This window comes from Callithrix jacchus, chromosome 11 (genome assembly GCF_049354715.1).
Source record: "Callithrix jacchus isolate 240 chromosome 11, calJac240_pri, whole genome shotgun sequence".
NCBI classification, from domain to species: Eukaryota; Metazoa; Chordata; class Mammalia; order Primates; family Cebidae; genus Callithrix; species Callithrix jacchus.
The window spans coordinates 36,630,772-36,649,871 of record NC_133512.1 but is presented as its reverse complement, the minus strand read 5'-3'; the positions used below and the strand labels follow the sequence as shown (position 1 = coordinate 36,649,871).

General features: G+C 38.9%; 1 protein-coding gene across 1 annotated transcript in view; it reads left to right on the top strand.

The window, feature by feature from the left end:
- Nucleotides 1–19,100, top strand: part of DNAH11 (dynein axonemal heavy chain 11) — a 426,042-nt gene that overhangs the window by 26,480 nt on the left and 380,462 nt on the right. The window contains exons 6-8 of the mRNA XM_035253682.3: nucleotides 548–759; nucleotides 6,393–6,626; nucleotides 8,121–8,288. Of these exons, the coding sequence (XP_035109573.3) occupies nucleotides 548–759; nucleotides 6,393–6,626; nucleotides 8,121–8,288 (614 nt within the window). The remainder of the gene's footprint in view (nucleotides 1–547; nucleotides 760–6,392; nucleotides 6,627–8,120; nucleotides 8,289–19,100) is intronic.

Sequence of the window (19,100 nt, the reverse complement as noted above, 5' to 3'; positions counted from 1 at the left end):
CACCTCTTCGGAGTTTCAAAATACTTTGATCACCATACTTAACAATTTTAAGATAAAACTTTATTAATGATGTGTTTTTTTCCTCAATCATTGCATGAGCTACTCTCATAGGAAACTGGAATGGGTCAGTAAACAATTTAATTGTGCTCATACCAAGTTCCTAGAAGGAATTAAGATTCTATTGATGAAGTTTGTAATCCAAACCATAAAGTGAGAACATTGCAGAGAGGTTTTATTCTCACAGTTTCCATGGGGTTGAGGAAATTTCTTTGGACTCCAAGGGTATTTTCCCCTTGGGTTTTCCCATGATTTATTTATGCTATATGGGTAGCTAGATCATTGCTCTCCCAAATGACTGAGTTACAGATGGACAGTGTCTAAGGTCTTCCAAATTGCTCATGTGTAGATTGTAGGATAAGTAATATAAAGGGAACTATGACAACATTTAAGTGTGGCCATGTTGTTTTCTATGGCTCTCTCTTACATGTAAAGTTAATTTAGAAAAAGAAAAGATGGAATCACATTAATGATGGTTCTTTGCTTTCAGCCCTCCTCGAAGCCCAAGATGTGGAACTTTACCTGAGACCTCTGAGAAGACACATCCAATGTCTCCAGGAGACGGAATTCCCACAGACCCGCGTATTAATCGCTCCATTATTTCATACCATCTGTCTGATCTGGAGTCATTCCAAGTTTTATAATACCCCTACTCGGGTTATAGTTTTATTGCAAGAGTTTTGTAACCTCTTCATTAACCAGGTATGAAGCATCAAAAAACAGGAACAATAAGAATCGATGCTGTGAGGTAGGTTTTACTAGACTAGTGAAGCATAATCCAGTACATGGTAAGGACACCATTTTTCTTCTTCTTTTTTCAGAAAGGACATTTATGGTAACAAAGCCTGGGTAAATTTTTAATCCTAAATGGCAGGAAGCTGTGAAAATAAGTCAGATACAGTCAAAGGACTAGTTGTCACTGGGTTTTGTTTAATATTTGTACCTTTCTTCAAAAAGCTTTAAGCCAGCTTCTGGTAAAAGACAGGCATGTATAGTACCTTCTTTGTAGCCTTCCCTTCAGTTTTCACAGAAACACTGGCTGATAAAAGACTTTTGGAAAGTGTGGTAAGTTAAGAGCATCTGGCAAAAAGAAAATCCTAAAAAATATAGTAGTAGAATGGTATTGAAAGAATTCTGATTCATTGTTAATCTTTTAAAATCTCTACTATAATTGTTTCTCTATTCCTTACTCAACCTGCAAAATGTTATAAAAAAAGAAAAAAAGGACCACCTCCCTCTGTGTTCTCATCCTGTCTATGTTAATGCAGATTCTTCCATGTCCACAATTCCAGAGGGTATTATATAATATGAGAGCTAAAGAATACATGGGTGCTACATAATCCAGTGGTTCTTATTGGGAGGTGTGTCTTAGTCTGCTCAGGCCACCATAGCAAAATACTATGGACTGGGTAGGTTAGACGTCAGAAATTTATTTTCTCACAGTTCTAGAAGCTGAAAGGCTAAGAGTGCCAGCGAGCTCAGCTTCTGCTGAGGGCCCTCTTCCTGGCTTGCTGGTGACTGGCTGCCTTCTCACAGTGTCCTCACTTGGCCATCTTCCTCTTATAAGACCATAGTCCTAATGGATTAAGGTCCCATCTTTATAACCTCATTTAATCACAGTTACCTCCTAAAGAGCTTATATCCAGATATGGTCACTTTGGGAGTTAGGCTTTTAATAAATCAGTCTGAAAGGACACAATTCAGGTATTTTTCAAATGAATTAACTGAGACTTACTGAGTCTTGAAAAATGATGTTATTTGCTCAATTTCCCAGAGAAGTTAGGAGGAAAGCCAGACCAGAGGACAGGTGTGCAGACTTGCAGCTTAGAGTCTCTGGAGTATGAGATTGTGGTGTTAATATTTTTCTTCTCTCTCTCTCATTCTGAAAAGATGGAGTGGTGTGTGGGAAAGGCTTTGGACCCAGAGCAACCTGGATTCAAACCTAATTAACCCAAATAAGGGAGGTTAAATTACTCCTCAGTTTCCACATCTGTCAGTGGGGATAATGCCTATTCCATGGCTATAGTGAGGATTAAAAAAATAACCTGAGTGAAATGCCCTGTGTAGTGCTTGGTATTAAATCGAGGCTTAGTAAATGTTAGTTGCCTTTTGTTGTTCTACCCAAACTATCAACTTACAGGCTAGTTGCAGCTGTTGGTAGGCGATAACATCAGGTCGATTCCTTGCTATATTTTACACCCATCTCCTCTGGTTTTGTTCAATTTCTGTTTCTCTGTTGTGCAAACTCAGCTTTGCTCTTTTGTTAAAGCAGGTTCCCTGGGCTTAGGTCTTTTTTTTAAAACTCTTGTGAAGCAGGTTCCCATAATGGCTTGGGTCTCTATGTAAAACACCACAATCCGTGTTGCAGGGCCAAAAACTATAACCACCACTTCCCCCAAACTTCTTTTTAGTGACCTATTTCTCATTTTGAGAATAATTGAAACTATCTCACTGCAAATCCTTGTTAATATTTAAATCACAGAGGACACCATTTGTTGGCATAGGTGACTTGTTTTAAGTCCTGGTTACTGTAAGCCTGTAAACTTTTTATCCCTGGCCTCTAGTCAGTCAATAGCCAGAGTCTGCCAAGCTCCTGATAAAATAATGCAGCCTCTCTTGTTCCTTAGTTCTGGTTTCTGTCCAAAGGTTTCATTGACCTGATTTCTTTGATTCTATAAATGGCAGATTTCAGACTTTGTGGTAAATACGCCCAACATGTTAGGAGTCAAAAATTAGCAATTAGTCAATTTCCATAGCTGGTTCCCTGAAACACTGACTTCCACTCCCCAGTTTTACTACTTTTATATAGTTATTTAACAAACACTATACAGAGTTACTTTGTTCAGAAGCTTTCCCAAGCCCTTTACAAAAATTCAAAATTTAAATCCTCATAGCAACACTATGACATAGGTATTATTAGTAGCTTCATTTTCCAATTAAAAAACTGAAGCCCAGATAAGATAATTCTCCAACCTAGTGAGTCAAAAGAGTTTTTACCCATTCTACCATGTTCCATATTTTAAAATAAGTTGTTTTATTTCTAAATGTGGCCTTATACATGGTATGCTAATGATAATTGTAAAATATTCTCATTGCATAATGTTGGAACAATGGAAATGGTCCTACAGTTTTCTCATCCTATTATTTAGCATTTTTTATTTTTCCTTCCTCCCAAACTTACATATATTTATACATTTTATCATACAATTTTTAGTAACTTCCTGAAAGATGATTTTGTTATTGCTGTATATTTAAGTTGCTTCCAGCCTCCTTGATTATAAACAACACGCAGAAAACTATACAAAGATCCCCTCTTTAGACTTGAATAATTGGCTTACTATAAATTCCTATAAGGGTATAATCTTTTCATGTCTTTTGAGAAATACTTATGCTTACAAATTATTTTCTAAAAGGTTACATCAATTGCATTGTTATTATCTATGTGTAAAAGGTTTTATTATGACCTGTCAACTTTGAGCATTGCCATCTTTAAAAAAATTTGGGGTTATTTATTGGGTATCCAGTGGTAACACGTTTTAAAATTTGTACCTTGCATGTTATGTGTGATTGCACATTTTATGCTTTTATAATTGTATTTCCTCTTGTCACCTACATGTTCTTTGCTTTCATGAATTTATTGATCAAGCTTTTGTGAAAATTTGAACCCTTCCCATGTTATATATTAGAGGTCATAAGCTAAAGATGCTATCAGCTCATTTGGTCCAAAGATCAATGCAGTGTTTTTGTTTTGTATATTTTAATTAAAAAATTGTTGTTAATACTTAAACTGGTTAGATCTTATTTAAATGCCAGCTTTTCAGCCTCCACTGAAAACTCACAGACCTTGCCACAGTGGTTGTGCCATCCCCACTGGTATAGCCAGTAACTACAGCTTCAGATGCCCCTTTAGGTGAAACAGGTGCTGTCTAGGTGACCGTGACCTTCACTGTTTACTGTTGTTTCTGATCTATCTCACTGAGTTTCGTTATCTGCCTCACCCTATGGCTGGAATGCCAGAGTCAGAAACCCTTTGTTACTTTAAAAACAAATGTATTTCTTTTCTTTTTTTTTTAGCAGTGACCATTAACATCATCATTTAGGCCAGACATATAAAAGGTATCACCTGTTCACCTTGCATGCTAGCACAGGCTTTGGTAATGGGGTCTTAATGCCTTGCCTTTCTTCTCTGGTAACCTGACTCTGCTCCCTGGTCCTCGTGTGCATTATCACTCTAGCCACCACCTGTCTATTCCCTGGCTTGGTGTATTCTATTGTAGACATTGTCACCTGTAATACCATACATGAGGACAAGTTTAAGTCTGAGTAGTGGAGCATGGAGTAGAGTGTGAGCTAAAATAACAGTGCATAAAAATACATGCAAAAGAATAGAGAAGCAGCAGCAGGGAAACAAGCCTCCAACAAACAATATCATTTGTAAATTGGTTAATTGATCATTAGCTTATTGAGAAATAAGTTGATTAGTAGTATTTTAGTTTATAAGACCTCTGAAGGGGGACAAGTTCATCCTAATTCCCGTGGCTTCTTGATTGTTTGTGCTGGTACCATTAAGTATGAGATGATAAAGCTGGTATAGTTGTCATGTTCCAGAGGGGGTAGTGTAAGAGTTAGAAAAGAATTTAGAATTTACAAGCTAAAAGGGATTTTGAGGTTCACCTAATTCATTTCCCTAATTTTTCAGCTAAGGAAATAGATCCTCTGAGACAACTTAGCTACTATCACAAAAGTAGTTCGTGGCCTCTAGCAGGGTCATAGCCAGCCCCTGCCTCAGTCATGCTTTTTCTCTCACACACACTGCCTCCCCATGCAAGGAGACAGACTGGGTGTTTTAATCTAGGACATTAAGTACTATAACCTGCCTTAGGAGGCCTTATCCGACAGTGGGCTGTATGAACAGGAGGTTCGTTGGTCATGATTATCTCATCTATGTGAGGGCCAGCCAGGAAGCACAGGAATAAACATTAAACATGGCTTGTTCCAGGGACATTACTTTAAATGCAGGTAATTAGGTAATGGGGGCTGCTGAAACAAGGGGCCACTCAAGCAAAACATTGTGTCATTGCCGTAGATTTTTCAGCTTCCTAAAAAAACACATTTACTCTGAAGAATACATAGAGATAAAGGTAAATGGAATACACCTTATGCCATGCCGAAGTGTTGCTGTTTTGAAATTCACAATGCTAAGGGATTCCTGATGGTTTCCTTCACTGTCCTGAATTATTTGCTATTATAGCAGCCCTCATGTGAAGGTTAATTTTCTATCTAACCTGGGAAATAAGAGCATAGATTGGGAAGGAGTCTACTCAGTAGGGGTTTTAGACACTAAATGTTTGATTTTCTTATGGCTTTACAAATTCATGGCACAGAATCTATATTGCATGTAAAACTTTTCATAAATGAAAGGTCATATGAGTACATTTAGGGAAGAAGTGCTTCCCTCTGCTCTTTTGAACTGAGGGCTTTCATTACATTCTCCATGGACATCTTGAAAAACTTTCTGAGCATCCACAAACTTGAAGGCACACAAACTAAACCTATACTTTATACAACGTTAAGATGCATTAGGAAAAGGAAGCATACAAAAAACCTTCAGAGTGCAGAGGCTCTTGGTCCTTGAAGAGGGAAATTCTGAATGTTTATACCAAATATGAAGAGAGAAGAAATTGGGAGTGTTGAACGGTCCCATCAGAGTTTGACCAGTGCTACATGGATCTTCTAGTCCTTTCTTTTTATTTTTTCCTTCTCTTCTCTTTCTTTCCCTGTATTCAAAACTAGCTCATATGGCACATGTCAGCTAGATTGTAGGTCCTATGCTTAAGCCCCCTAGAAGAGAAGTGTGCTAACCTGAAGGAATTTCCACTGTCGAACACTACTAATCAGCTCTTTCTCTTTGCAAGTGACCCTGAACTACTAGGTAAAGTGAGCATATTTTTTAAAATTCATGTTCTGATAGATTTACTTGGCTGGCTTATGTATTCTTTATATGAGAAAATGATTGTTCAGAATATTTGCTGGCAGGCACACTTATGCAAATTCCATGACAGTTGTCATATAATGAGGCTTAGCAACAATTTAGTTGTTGCTAGAATGTAAAAATCCAGAAATAGTAAGGTCTCTTCCATATAACTCTAATGTATACAAGTATGCTATTGAAATCCAACTAGCTGAATTTCTAGAGTCTGTGCTTTCTTTTTCTCAGCATTGCTGGCCCAACTTTAGATACTGGCATTTAAAAATAATTCTTTGAAACAGAGACAGTTGCAGGGAAAAACTATTATACACAATTTTGATCACTGTTCCCTTTCATTAAATCCTAGGCAATAGCTTACCTTTCACCTGAGGACCTTTTGAAGGGAGAAATAGAAGAGTCACTGGAAAAGGTTCAGGTGGCTGTTAACATCTTAAAGACTTTCAAAAACTCATTTTTCAACTATAGGAAAAAATTGGCAAGCTATTTTACAGGAAGTAAGAAGCTGAGACTGTGGGATTTCCAGTCTCATCTGGTGTTTTGCAGATTTGACAAGTTTCTTGATCGTTTAATGAAAATAGAGGTATTAATTTTTTTTATTTATTTATGTTGAAGGTGGATTTATAAAGCTCGTAGCTTTTCACATGATTCATGGAACTGTTTATGTCATAGATGGAGTTCCCCTTTCTCAGTGCTTCTCATCAAGAGCTCAGCAGGCCAATGCTGTGATGATACAAGGGTGGTTTTTAAAGCTTTAATTTGAATTTTTAAAAGTTCATTTTTGATTCTGTTATTACACTGAGTATAAGTAAATCTTTTTATATATCAGTGACTCTTGACTTAGGATTCACTAATCCTCTGGATGGAGCTGTAAATCAGGAAGCAGTAAACTAATCCTCTATAAATAAATCCACTTTTTATTTTATATGTTTAATGCTTAAAATTGGTATTTCACACCCTAAAACCCATTGGATAATTTAAATTATCACATTAATTTTTAGCATATGTATATATGCTATACTACAAAAATATTAAAACTATTGGTAAAAAAACAAAACATGGAAATATGCACTCTGTATAAAAATTTTCAAATACCTTAAAACCAACAATTAAACACAACACACACATACTTGTATCGTGCCTACTGGCTAAGATTTTTTTTTTAAGTTTAAATTGATGACACTGCCTTATATTCTTTGTAAACCTCTAAGAATTTTGGGCTTTGTCATTGATACAAAATTTGTTTTATTCCATTCAAAATAGAGCTTTATGTCTTGAGAATTCTTATAATCACTTAAATGAGCCTGAATGTCTTTTATGTCTCTGAATGTGACATACCTAATGAAGGACAGCTTACATATCCCTTCATTAACACTTTCCTGAGCTCACTTTCAATAAACCAGCTGACTCACCACGAAGTATGGAGTGATGAAAATAGGAGTTTTGAATACTATCTGGGGATCTGACTTACTTTTAGGAGGATATCAAATTGGGGGAGTTATATGTCTAGCTATGGTGAATTAGACATTGCTTATACTGAGAGATAGTTTTATTTCTTTTCTTTCTTTTTTTAAGAGATGGGATCTCATAATGTCACCCAGGCTGAAGTGCAGTGGTATGAACATAGCTCACTGCAGCCTTGACCTCCTGGGCTCAAGTGATCCTCCCACATCAGCTTCCCAAGTAGCTGGGACTACAGGTGCATGCCACCATGCCTAGTTAACTTTTTCATGTTTTGTAGAGACAGAGTCTTGCCTTGTTGCAGGTCGGTTTTGAACTCCTGGGCTCAAGCAATCTTCCTGCCTTAGCCTCCCACAGTGCTGGGATTACAAGTGTGAGCCACTGCGCCTGGCCAGTGAGAGTTCATTTTTAATAAATATAAACATGGGAGAGTAAGTTTAAAAATTAGCAATGACTTTGTTTAATTAAATAATTAATAATTATTTTCTGTCATGTAAGTATCCATTGACTCATTGATTTTGAACATGTGAAAATGCTCTTGATTTGAAACTTTAAAATATTATTTTTTTGCTCAGTATAGTGGAAAGGTCTTGACTGTACGGTGTTTTTTACAAAGGATATATTTGTTACTACATTGGAATTTGAAAAGCTGGAAAGACTGGAATTTGGTGGTACCAAGGGGGCAATTTTAAATGGACAAGTCCACGAGATGAGTGAAGAATTTATGGAACTCTACAAAATTTTTAAACAGAGCACTTATGACCCATCTGATTACAATAACATGGTAATGTTGTACCCTTGCATTTTCATTTCATGGGATCCTACAATTTTAAAGTTGAAAAGGAAGATAGATCAAAGTAATAATAGGGACCATCCATTCCAACACCTCTAGGACCAAAAGAGGTTAAAAGATTTGCCTGAAATATCGTAGCTATCAAGTAGCAGATCAGGGATCAGAACTTAGGCTTTTGCACTTTCAGTTCAGAATGGTGGCTAATCAAACTGCAGACCTCAGCCTGGATTTGTATCTTGTTTGTGTATACAAAATAGAAACTTTCTGCATGAACTCATTTTGATCTGGTGTCCATGTAACTCATATGCTTTATTTTAGCCTTTCCTTGAATCACCAGACATTTATTTATTTTGTTCTTTTGAACATTTGGTTTCACTTCATTCATTACATTTTTTTAAACTGTATTTGGGCTCTAGGGTACATGTGCACATCCTGCATCCTGCAGGATTGTTGCATAGGTAAATACATGCCATGGTGATTTGCTGTCTCCACCCTCCCTCCCCCCGCCCCCCGTTGCCTACATCAGGCATTTCTCCCAGTGTTTCTCCCAGTGTTATCCCTCCCCATCCTCCCCACCCCTCCAACACTGTCCCTTCCTTCCCCTTCCCCCCACTCCACCCCACCACCTAGCCCTGTGAGTGTTGTTCCCTTCCCTGTGCCCAAGTGTTCTCATTGTTCATCACCCATCTATGAGTGAAAACATGAAGTGTTTGGTTTTCTGTTCTTGTGTCAGTTTGCTGAGAATGATGGTTTCCAGGTTCATCATGTCTCTACAAAGGACATGAACTCATCATTTTTTATGGCTGCATAGTATTCCTCAGTGTATATGTACCACATTTTCCCTGTCCAGTCTGTCATCAGTGGGCATTAGGGTTGGTTCCAGGTCTTTGCTATCGTAAACAGCACTGCAGTGAACATATGTGTGCATGTGTCTTTATAATAGAATGACTTATAATCCTTTGGGTATATACCCAGTAATGGGATTGCTGGGTCAAATGGAATTTCTATTTCTAGATCCTTGAGGAATTGCCACATTGTCTTCCACAATGGTTGAACTAATTTACACTCCCACCAACAGTGTAAAAGTGTTCCTATTTCTCCACATCCTCTCTAGCATCTGTTGCCTCCAGATTTTTTAATGATTGCCATTCTAACTGGCGTGAGATGGTATCTCAATGTGGTTTTGATTTGCATTTCTCTGATGACCAGTGATGATGAGCATTTTTTCATAGGTTGTTGGTCACATATTTGTCTTCTTTTGAAAAGTGTCTGTTCATATCCTTTGCCCACTTTTGAATGGGTTTGTTTCTTTCTTGTAAATCTACTTTAGTTCTTTGTACATTCTGGATATTAGCCCTTTGTCTGATGGGCAGATTTCGAAAAATTTTTTCCCATTCTTTTTGTTGCCAGTTTACTCTAATGATTGTTTCTTTTGCTGTGCAGAAGCTCTTCAGTTTAATTAGATCCCATTTGTCTATTTTGGCTTTTGTTGCCATTGCCTTTGGTGTTTTAGTCATGAAGTTCTTGCCTGTGCCTATGTCCTGAATGGTTTGCCTAGGTTTTCTTCTAGGATTTTTATGGTGTTAGTTCTTATGTTTAACTCTTTAATCCATCTGGTGTTCATTTTAGTGTAAGGTGTAGGAAGGGGTCCAGTTTCAGCTTCCTGCATATGGCTAGCCAGTTTTCCCAACACCATTTGTTAAACAGGGAATCCTTTCCCCATTGCTTGTGTCCAGTTTATCAAAGATCAGATGGCTGTAGATGTGTGACATTGGTTCTGAGGCCTCTGTTCTGTTCCATTTGTCTGTATCTCTGTTTTGGTACAGTACCATGCTGTTTTGATTACTGTATTCTGGTAGTATAGTTTGAAGTCAGGTAGCATGATGCCTCCAGCTTTGTTCTTTTTGCTCAGGATTGTTTTGGCTATGCGGGCTCTCTTTTGGTTCCACATGAAGTTTAAGGTGGTTTTTTCCAGTTCTGTGAAGAAAGTCAATGGTAGCTTTATGGGGACAGCATTGAATCTATAAATTACTTTGGGCAGTATGGCTATTTTCACAGTATTGATTCTTCCTAACCATGAGTATGGAATGTTTTTCTATCTGTTTGTGTCCTCTTATCTCCTTGATCAGTTTTTTGTAGTTTCCTTGAAGAGATCTTTTACCTCCTCTGTTAGTTTCATTCCTACTTATTTTATTCTCTTTGTTGCAACTGTAAAGGGGAGTTCACTCATGATTTGGATCTCTGTTTGTCTGTTATTGGTGTATAGGAATGCTTGTGATTTCTGCACATTGATTTTGTATCCCGAGACTTTGTTGAAGTTGCTTATCAGCTTATGGAGGTTTTGGGCTAAGATGATGGAGTCTTCTAAATGTACAATCATGTCATCTGCAAATGGAGACAATTTGACTTCTTCTTTTCCCAATTGAATGCCCTTTATTGCTTTTTCTTGCCTAATTGGTCTGGCTAGAAGTTTCAATACTACATTGAATAGGAGTGGTAAGCGAGGGTATCCTTGACTAGTGCCGGTTTTTAAAGGGAATGCTTCTAATTTTTGCTCATTCAGTATGATATTGGCTGTGGGTTTGTCATAAATAGTTCCTATTGTTTTGAGATACGTTCCAGTGATACCTAGTTTATTGAGAGTTTTTAGCATAAAGGGCTGTTGAATGTTATTGAAGGCCACCTCTGCATCTATTGAGATAATCATGTGTTTTTTGTCTTTGGGTCTGTTTATGTGGTGAATTACATTTATAGACTTGCATATATTCAACCAGCCTTGCATCCCCAGGATGAACCTACTTGATTATGATGGATAAGCTTTTTGATGTGCTGTTGGATTTGGTTTGCCAGTATTTTATTGAAGATTTTTGCATCGATGTTCATCTTGGATATTGGCCTGTAGTGTTCTTTTTTAGTTGTGTCTCTGCCAGATTTTTGGTATCAGGATGATGTTGGTCTCATAGAAAGAGTTAGGGAGGAGTCCCTCTTTTTCTATTGTTTGGAATAGTTTCAACAGGAATGGTACCAGCTCCTCTTTATGTGTCTGGTAGAATTCGGCTGTGAAGCCATCTGGATCTGGACTTTTTTTGGTCAGTAGGCTATTAATTGCTGCCTTGACTTCAGACCTTGTTATTGGTCTATTCAGGATTTCAACTTCGTCTTGGCTTAGTCTTGGGAATGTGCAAGTGTCCAGGAATTTATCTATTTCTTCCAGATTTACTGGTTTATGTGCATAGAGTTGTTTGTAGTAATCTCTGATGGTAGTTTGATCCAAGGAATCGGTGGTGATCTCCCCTTTATCTTTTTTTATTCCATCAATTTGATTCTTATCTCTTTTTTTTTTATTAGTTTAGCTAGCAGTCTATTTTGTTGATCTTTTCAAAAAACCAGCTCCTGGATTTATTGATTTTTTGAATGTTTTTTTGTGTCTCTATCTCCTTCATTTCTGCTCTGATCTTAGTTATTTATTGTCTTCTGCTTGCTTTTGAGTTTTTTTTTATCTTGCTCCTCTAGCTCTTTCAATTTTGACAATAGGGTGTCAATTTTAGATCTTTCCTTGTTTCTCATGTGGGCATTTATTGCTATAAATTTCCCTCTAGATACTGCTTTAAATGCGTCCCACAGGATCTGGTATGTTGTGTCTTCATTCTTGTTGGTTTCAAAGAACATTCTTATTTCTGCCTTCATTTCATTGTTTATCCATTCATCATTCAGGAGCAAGTTGTTCAGTTTCCATGTAATTGTGCGGTTTTGAGTGCTTTTCTTAATCCTGAGTTTTAATTTGATTGTGCTGTGGTCTGAGAGACTGTTGGGATACCATTCTTTTGCATTTGCTGAGGAGTGATTTACTGCCTATTATGTGGTCAATTCTGGAGTAAGTGCAATGTGGTGCTGAGAAAAATGTGTACTCTGTGGATTTGGGGTGGAGTGTCCTGTAAATGTCTGTTAGGTCTGCTTGGTCCAAATCTGTGTTCAAGTCCTGGATATCCTTGTTGACTTTCTGTCTCATTGATCTGTCCAGTATTGTCAGTGGAGTGTTAAAGTCTCCCACTATTATTGTGTGGGAGTCTAAGTCTCTTTGTAGGTCTTTAAGAACTTGCTTTATGTATCTGGGTGCTCCTGCATTGGGTGCATAAGTATTTAGGATAGTTAGCTCTTCTTGTTGCATTGATCCTTTTACCATTATATAATGCCCTTCTTTGTCTCTTTTGATCTTTGTTGGTTTTAAGTCCGTTTTATCAGAGATTAGGATTGCTACCCCTACTTTTTTTTGCTCTCCATTTGCTTGGTATATCTTCTTCCATCCCTTTATTTTGAGTCTATGTCAGTCTTTGTGTGTGAGATGGGTATCCTGAATACAGCACACTGATGGGTCTTGACTTTTTATCCAGTTTGCCAGTCTGTGTCTTTTGATTGGGGCATTTAGGCCACTTATATTCAACGTTAATATTATGTTTGATTTGATCCTGCCATTTTGTTACTGGCTGGGTGTTTTCCCCATTAGTTGACATGGCTTCTTCGTTGTGTCACTGTTCTTTACCATTTGGTACATTTTTGCAGTGGCTGGTCCTGGTTGTTCCTTTCCTTGTCTAGTACTTCCTTCAGTAGCTCTTGTAAGGCAGGTCTTGTGACGAAATATCTCAGCAGTTGCTTGTCCATAAAGGATTTTATTTCTCCTTCACTTATGAAGCTTAGTTTGGCTGGATGTGAAATTCTGGGTTGAAAGTACTTTTCTTTAAGAATGTTGACTATTGGGCCCCACTTCCTTCTAGCTTTCAGGGTTTCTGCTGAGAGATTCACTGTGAGTCTGATGATTTTTCCTTTGTGGGTAACTCAACTTTTCTCTCTGGTTGCCCTTAGGATTTTTTTCCTTCATTTGAACCCTGGTGAATCTGACAACTATGTGCCTTGTAGTTGCTCTGCTTGAGGAATATCTTTGGGGTGTTCTCTGTATTTCCTGGATTTGAATGTTGGCTGCCTTGTTAGGTTGGGAAAATTCTCTTGGATAATATCTTGAAGAGTGTTTTCCAATTTGGATTCATACCCCTGTCACATTCAGGTACACTGATCAAGCGTTGATTAGGTCTTTTCATGTAATCCCATAATTCTTGGAGGCGTCATTCATTTTTTCACTCTCTTTTCTCTAATCTTGCCTATTTATTTGATCTTCTTTCTCTGATGTCCTTTCTTCTGCTTGATCAATTCGGCTGTTGAAAATTGCATATGCCTCGCAAAGTTCTCATGCTGTTTTTCAGCTCCGTCAAGTCGTTTATCTTCTTCTTTAAGCTGGTTATTCTAGTTTGCATTTCATCTAAGCTTTTTTCAAGGTTCTTAGTTTCTTTGCATTGGTTAAGAACATGATCTTTTAACTCAGAGAGGTTTGTTATTACCCACCTTCTGAAGCCTGCTTTTGTCAATTCATCAAGATTCATTCTCTGTCTTTTTTTGTTCCCTAGATGGTGAGGAGTTGTGATCCCTGGGAGGAGAAAAGGTGTTCTATTCTTTGATGGTTTCATTCTTTTTGCACTGGATTTTTCCCATCTTCTGGATTTATTGCTCTTTGATCTTTGAAGTTGGTGATTTCAGGAGTCTCTTGAGTGGACATTTTTTCTATTGAGGTTGGAGCCGTATCTTTTTTGGCCTGTAGAGGGCGTTGCTGGGCTCTCTCAGGTTTAGTCAGGTTGTTGGGTAGGTGGTCCTTCCTGGAACTTGTTTGCATGTGAGATTGGCTCCGCCTTCCCAATGGCGTCTCTCCTTTCTCAGCTAGATCTTCCTGGCTGGGGTCAAGTTGGTGTATTTGCTACCAATCTCTGGCTAGGGCTTCAGTTTGAATTCTGTGGAGGTGTGGGCCTGCCAGGCCTTATGGTCTGTTTCCCTGCCTTCAACTCTGCCTCCCTCTGTGGGACTGTCCATCCTGCTCGCATCTGTCCAAACTCCGACCCAGGTCCGTGCGACTGCTTGTTGTGACTGGTGGTAGCTGCTGCTCAGATTTACATTGACACCCTACAGTGCCACACAGTCTGTCAGGGCTTTCGTGGACCATGGGTTGCAGGAGGAATGGGGTAAGCACAAGATCTGAATGGGAGCACCAAGGGAGTTAAGTCTCCCCACCTCTGAGCCGGCTGCACGTTTCAGGTGGGGACACCCCCCTCCCTCCCTTGATTTCTTCCCCTGGGCTGTTGTCTCCCTGAGGCTCCTAACCTGGGTCTATTTTCAGTGCTCTATGAGTCCCACAGAAATGAACCCAGCACCTCATTTGGAATCATGAAGTCCTCTAGCCCTCTGCGACTCATTTGCTGGGAGCTGCATTTCAGTGCTGGCTTCTCTCAGCCATCTTGGCACAGACTCTCACTCTCTTGCTAGGTTGGAGTGCAGTGATGCAACCTAGGCTCACTGCAACCTCCACCTCCTGGGTTCAAGCGATTATCCTGCCTCAGTCTCCCTAGTAGCTGGGACTACAGGTGTGTGCCACCATGCCCAACTAATTTTTGTATTTTTAGTAGAGTTGGGTTTTTACCATATTGGCCAGGATGGTCTCGGTCTCTTGACTTCTGGATCCGCCTACCTCAGTCTCCCAAAGTACTGGGATTACAGGCATGAGCCACTACACCTGTCTGTCATGACGTGTATCGTTAACACGTTGGCTGTTTCTTACAATTTTTGTTATTCTCGGGAGCTGTTTATAATTTCATATTTCCAACCACAGGAAAGGGGGATGTTTTCTGATTTAAGCTGCTTCTGTGCTCTGTCAGTTCCAGCATGTTAGTATCCAGGGAGCTACCTGTGAGCATCCCTGCAGCTCTAGGATAAAAATAGCTTCATTGTACTAGTTTGCTTAGAACAGTGAAGCCCAAGTCCAAAAGAATGAAGATTTAGCTCTTGTCCTTATTATTTTATATGTAATGTGAATTTATTCACTATTATGTTTCTATTTGGCCAGATAATCAACATACTGCACTATGTTAGCTGTGCAAGGATGTAGTTAGCAAACTTTAGCCCTCTGAATTACAGTCAGTTTTGGAAAGTGAAGTTAATGGAAGAAGGACATTGCCATAGTAACTGACTCTGCTAAACCAGGGCCCTATAGTTTATGAAAAAGTCTGAGGAACCTAGGATCATGGTGATGAATAATTTGAGTGAGCTCATCCCCAAAGCCTTGTAAGATGCCTAGCATTTGGAAGGCATTCAATAAATATGTATAGAATGGGATTCTTGTGAGAGCCTCTAGATTAGCCCTGCTGAATGAGCTAGTGGAGGAGTCACTGAGCCTGCACAAGATCTTTGGAAACATTTGAATAGTAAGAGAGTCTTGATTTCATTACGATTACAAAAACTGGCAAGTTTTTAGAGTGCCAGAATTAGAGAATGTGGCCAGGTTTAATTGATGTCACTGCCTTGGCAATGCCAAAGGTCCTGATTTTACTCCTGTCTCTGCCTAAAGCCTGTGTAGTCACAAACACGTAGGAATAGAAAATTCATTTACTCTTGAGGTATATATATCTGCTTGGTCATTGTATTTTGGAAGCTCATTCTATTTTGCAAATAAGGTGGGCAGGGTTTACCTCTGCTCTTCAGTCTGGTTGGAGGCATCATAACCTTCCCCTGAAGTTCCTTTCATCCTCCTCTTACCTTAGAATCTAGAAGCTCCTTGACTTTGGTCATTCCCTAAAATTAAAATATGAATTAACTAAAAGTTAACTTAATCAGCATACTTACCTTGAAGAAAACCATTGCTTTTTAAAAAAATTGTTGTTGCTATCCTTATACTTTAAAATGTTGCATTTATCGTATATTTTTGCCTAATCTGTTCATTTTGGTACTTTTTAGCAGAGTTCATTGTACTTTGATTTCATAATGAAATTGGTTGGTAACTGTTGAGACATCATTTAACAAATGACTTCCAACCTAGTGTACATATATGTGTATGCACATGTGAGTACACGCCCAACCCCTGCCCTTCCTCTCCCATTGCATACTCCCCCATGTTCCCACTCCTGCCCCAAGTGCTCCGAGTACACGCTATATAACAAGGAAGTAAGTGTGTCAGTGTCAGCCATTCTGCACTTTGGTGTATACATGGTTTAAATATGTTCCAGTAAATTAAACAAATGATCACTGGTAATTTGCTTTTTGAAACGCTGTTGTTTATTTCTCTTTTCATTAATCTCGAGCCTTTTAATCAGGCTTTGAGCTTTTATTTGTATAGCAAAAGGTTTGCTGCTGTGGTCCATTTACAGAATGTGGGGATTTTATCAGGTGTACCCATAAAAATGGTTTTGGGTTTCTCAGCTATTGATATTGAATGGAAATGTTACTTCAGGTGTTTTCTTTGACATCTTCTTAGGGACTGTTTCAAATCTAGACAATTATGGAAAAAAAACTTGCTTTCTTCATTGTTAATGTTGAACAGATAGTCCAGTGGTGTTAGACTCAGTAGTTTTGCTGTCATTCTACAGTGTTTCTTGATGAAATCCCTCAGATACCTAAGCAATAATGGTAGCTATTCTTGTTGAGGGCAACCTCTTGGCTCTATTTAGTCTCTGTTAATGAGAGCCAATTAATATTTATGGAGGAAGTTCTGGGTGCTAGGCATTGTGCCAGAGCTTCCCACATTATCTGTCTGCTTAATTCTCACTATAACCTGGAGAGTGGTCTCCCAGGCAAATTACAGTTCCACTAAATTACTTGAGATTATATTTCCAGTTGGTGGAACAGAAGTTTGAATCCAGAACCCTCAGTCACAAGTCCTCAATACTTTCTTTCTCTTTCTCTCTTTCCTTCTTTTCTCCTTCTTTCCTTCCCCTCCCTCTCTCCCTCCCTTCCTCCCTCCCTCCCTTCCTTCCTTTTTTTTTTGTTTGTTTTTTGGGGTTTTTTTTGAGACAGTCTTATTCTGTTGCCCAGGCTGGAGTGCAGTGGCATGATCTTGAGTAACTGCAACCTCTGCCTCCTAGGTTCAAGTGATTCTCCTCCCTAAGCCTCCTGAGTAGCTGGGATTATAGGCATGTGCCACCACACCCAGCTAACTTTTGTATTTTTAGTAGAGATGCGGTTTTGCCATGTTGGCCAGGTTGGTCTCAAACTTCTGACCTCAAGTGATCCACTTGCCTTGGCCTCGAAAATGCTGGGATTACAGGCATGAGCCACCATGCCAGCACCTGCATTCTTTCACTGCACCACCCTAACTGTTAGTATTTATCTTGCTTGTTGCATCCTTATTGAAATAAAGGAATAAGTTCATCTGGAACTCACCCAAGGACTTGTGCCCTGAGATGGAGTGATCCAGGTTGCTATGTCTGTTTTTCTGCTGGTTTTCAATGGGAAGGTTTATTCAGGTTCCCAGCTCACCATGATACCAGAATCTAAAATACATTTTAAAGTAGTTACTTAGTTCATCTGTACTAGGTTGTATTCTAATTCCTAGAATGAGTCTACTGTTCTGCTCTCATCCACTGAACTATTCTTTTGCTATTACTTTATGTAGTGTTTTTTCATTTTAACTATACAGATTTCATCTTTATTAGTCATACACAGCATTTTCATGTTTTGCTTGCATATTATTTGAGATGAAATTATTTAGCAACCTTCCTTAGTGATTCTTTTGGAAAGGTAACATTTGTAGAAACTTAGTTCCCTTCTTATCACCCCATGGTCTTTTCCCTTGTCTTCCATTCTTCCTCCCCAAAGGCATCTCTATTAAAGATTTCTTAGATGATGTTCCAGAGATATTTGGTGCATGTACTGGCATACACATGTATTTATCCTTTGGTTTTCTGCTTTTGCATTAATGGCATTTATACCTTGCTTTCATCACTTCCTATGTTTTGGCAGTAATTCTGTATCACTACAATAGTATTGTTCTTCTTAAAACAACTGCATATTATTCTATCAGATTTATATACTAAAGTTTGTCTTATTTATTTTAAAATGCTAAAGTAGTAGATATTGTTTAAAAACTTAATTAGAAACTTCTGCTTCTGGAAAGAGGGAGGTGTACTTTTCCCTATTCCTCCCACTAAGTGCAACTAAAACACTGGCCATTATATATAAAACAGACATAAGTAGACTCTGAATGGTAAAAAGAAAAAGGCAGAGTGGCTAAGGACAGTGGGATTCAAGAAACAATGAAGTGATGAGTTTCCTGAATTTTCTTGTTGCCTGAAAGAATCCAGACTTGGAGCTGAAAACACTGGCAACCAGAAAATGCCAGCGGGCACAGACCAGAAAAAAGCCCAGTAAAAGCCTGATCTCTCCCTAGTCAAAAGATCAAGAAGGAGAGAGCTTAGAACAAAAGAAAATTTGTAAACCATAATCTCTCCACTCTAGCCAAATACCACAGAAGAAACTATGCCCCACCCCTTCCTTTGCCAGGTAAAGCTGAGTGGGGAACCTAGACTTAACCCCTGTCTGTCTGAAAATGCTCCAGCTCCCACTCTTGCTGGGATGGTGTCAGAGATGACCACATAGGAAGCCATGATTTTCATCCCTGCTGGCCAGGAGTGATCTTCATTCTCTGTGGTATCTGGAGAGTGTGGAAATCCTGGATATCCGTCTTCATCCCAGCCTGATGTTGGAGCAAACATGATGGAGAGTCCGGACTGTCACTGAGGCCAAGTGGTGACAAGGCCACCTGCCCTTGTGGCATCAGTAGAGACCACATGGGGAACTGGAAATCCCAGCCCAGGTATAACAAGGAGCCCCACCCACCCTTGGGGATGAATAGATGCTGAGTGGAGAGCTTAGACTTCTATCTCTGTTGTCATGAGGCTGGAGCAGTATCAGAGAAAGCCAGCAAAAACAAAAGGT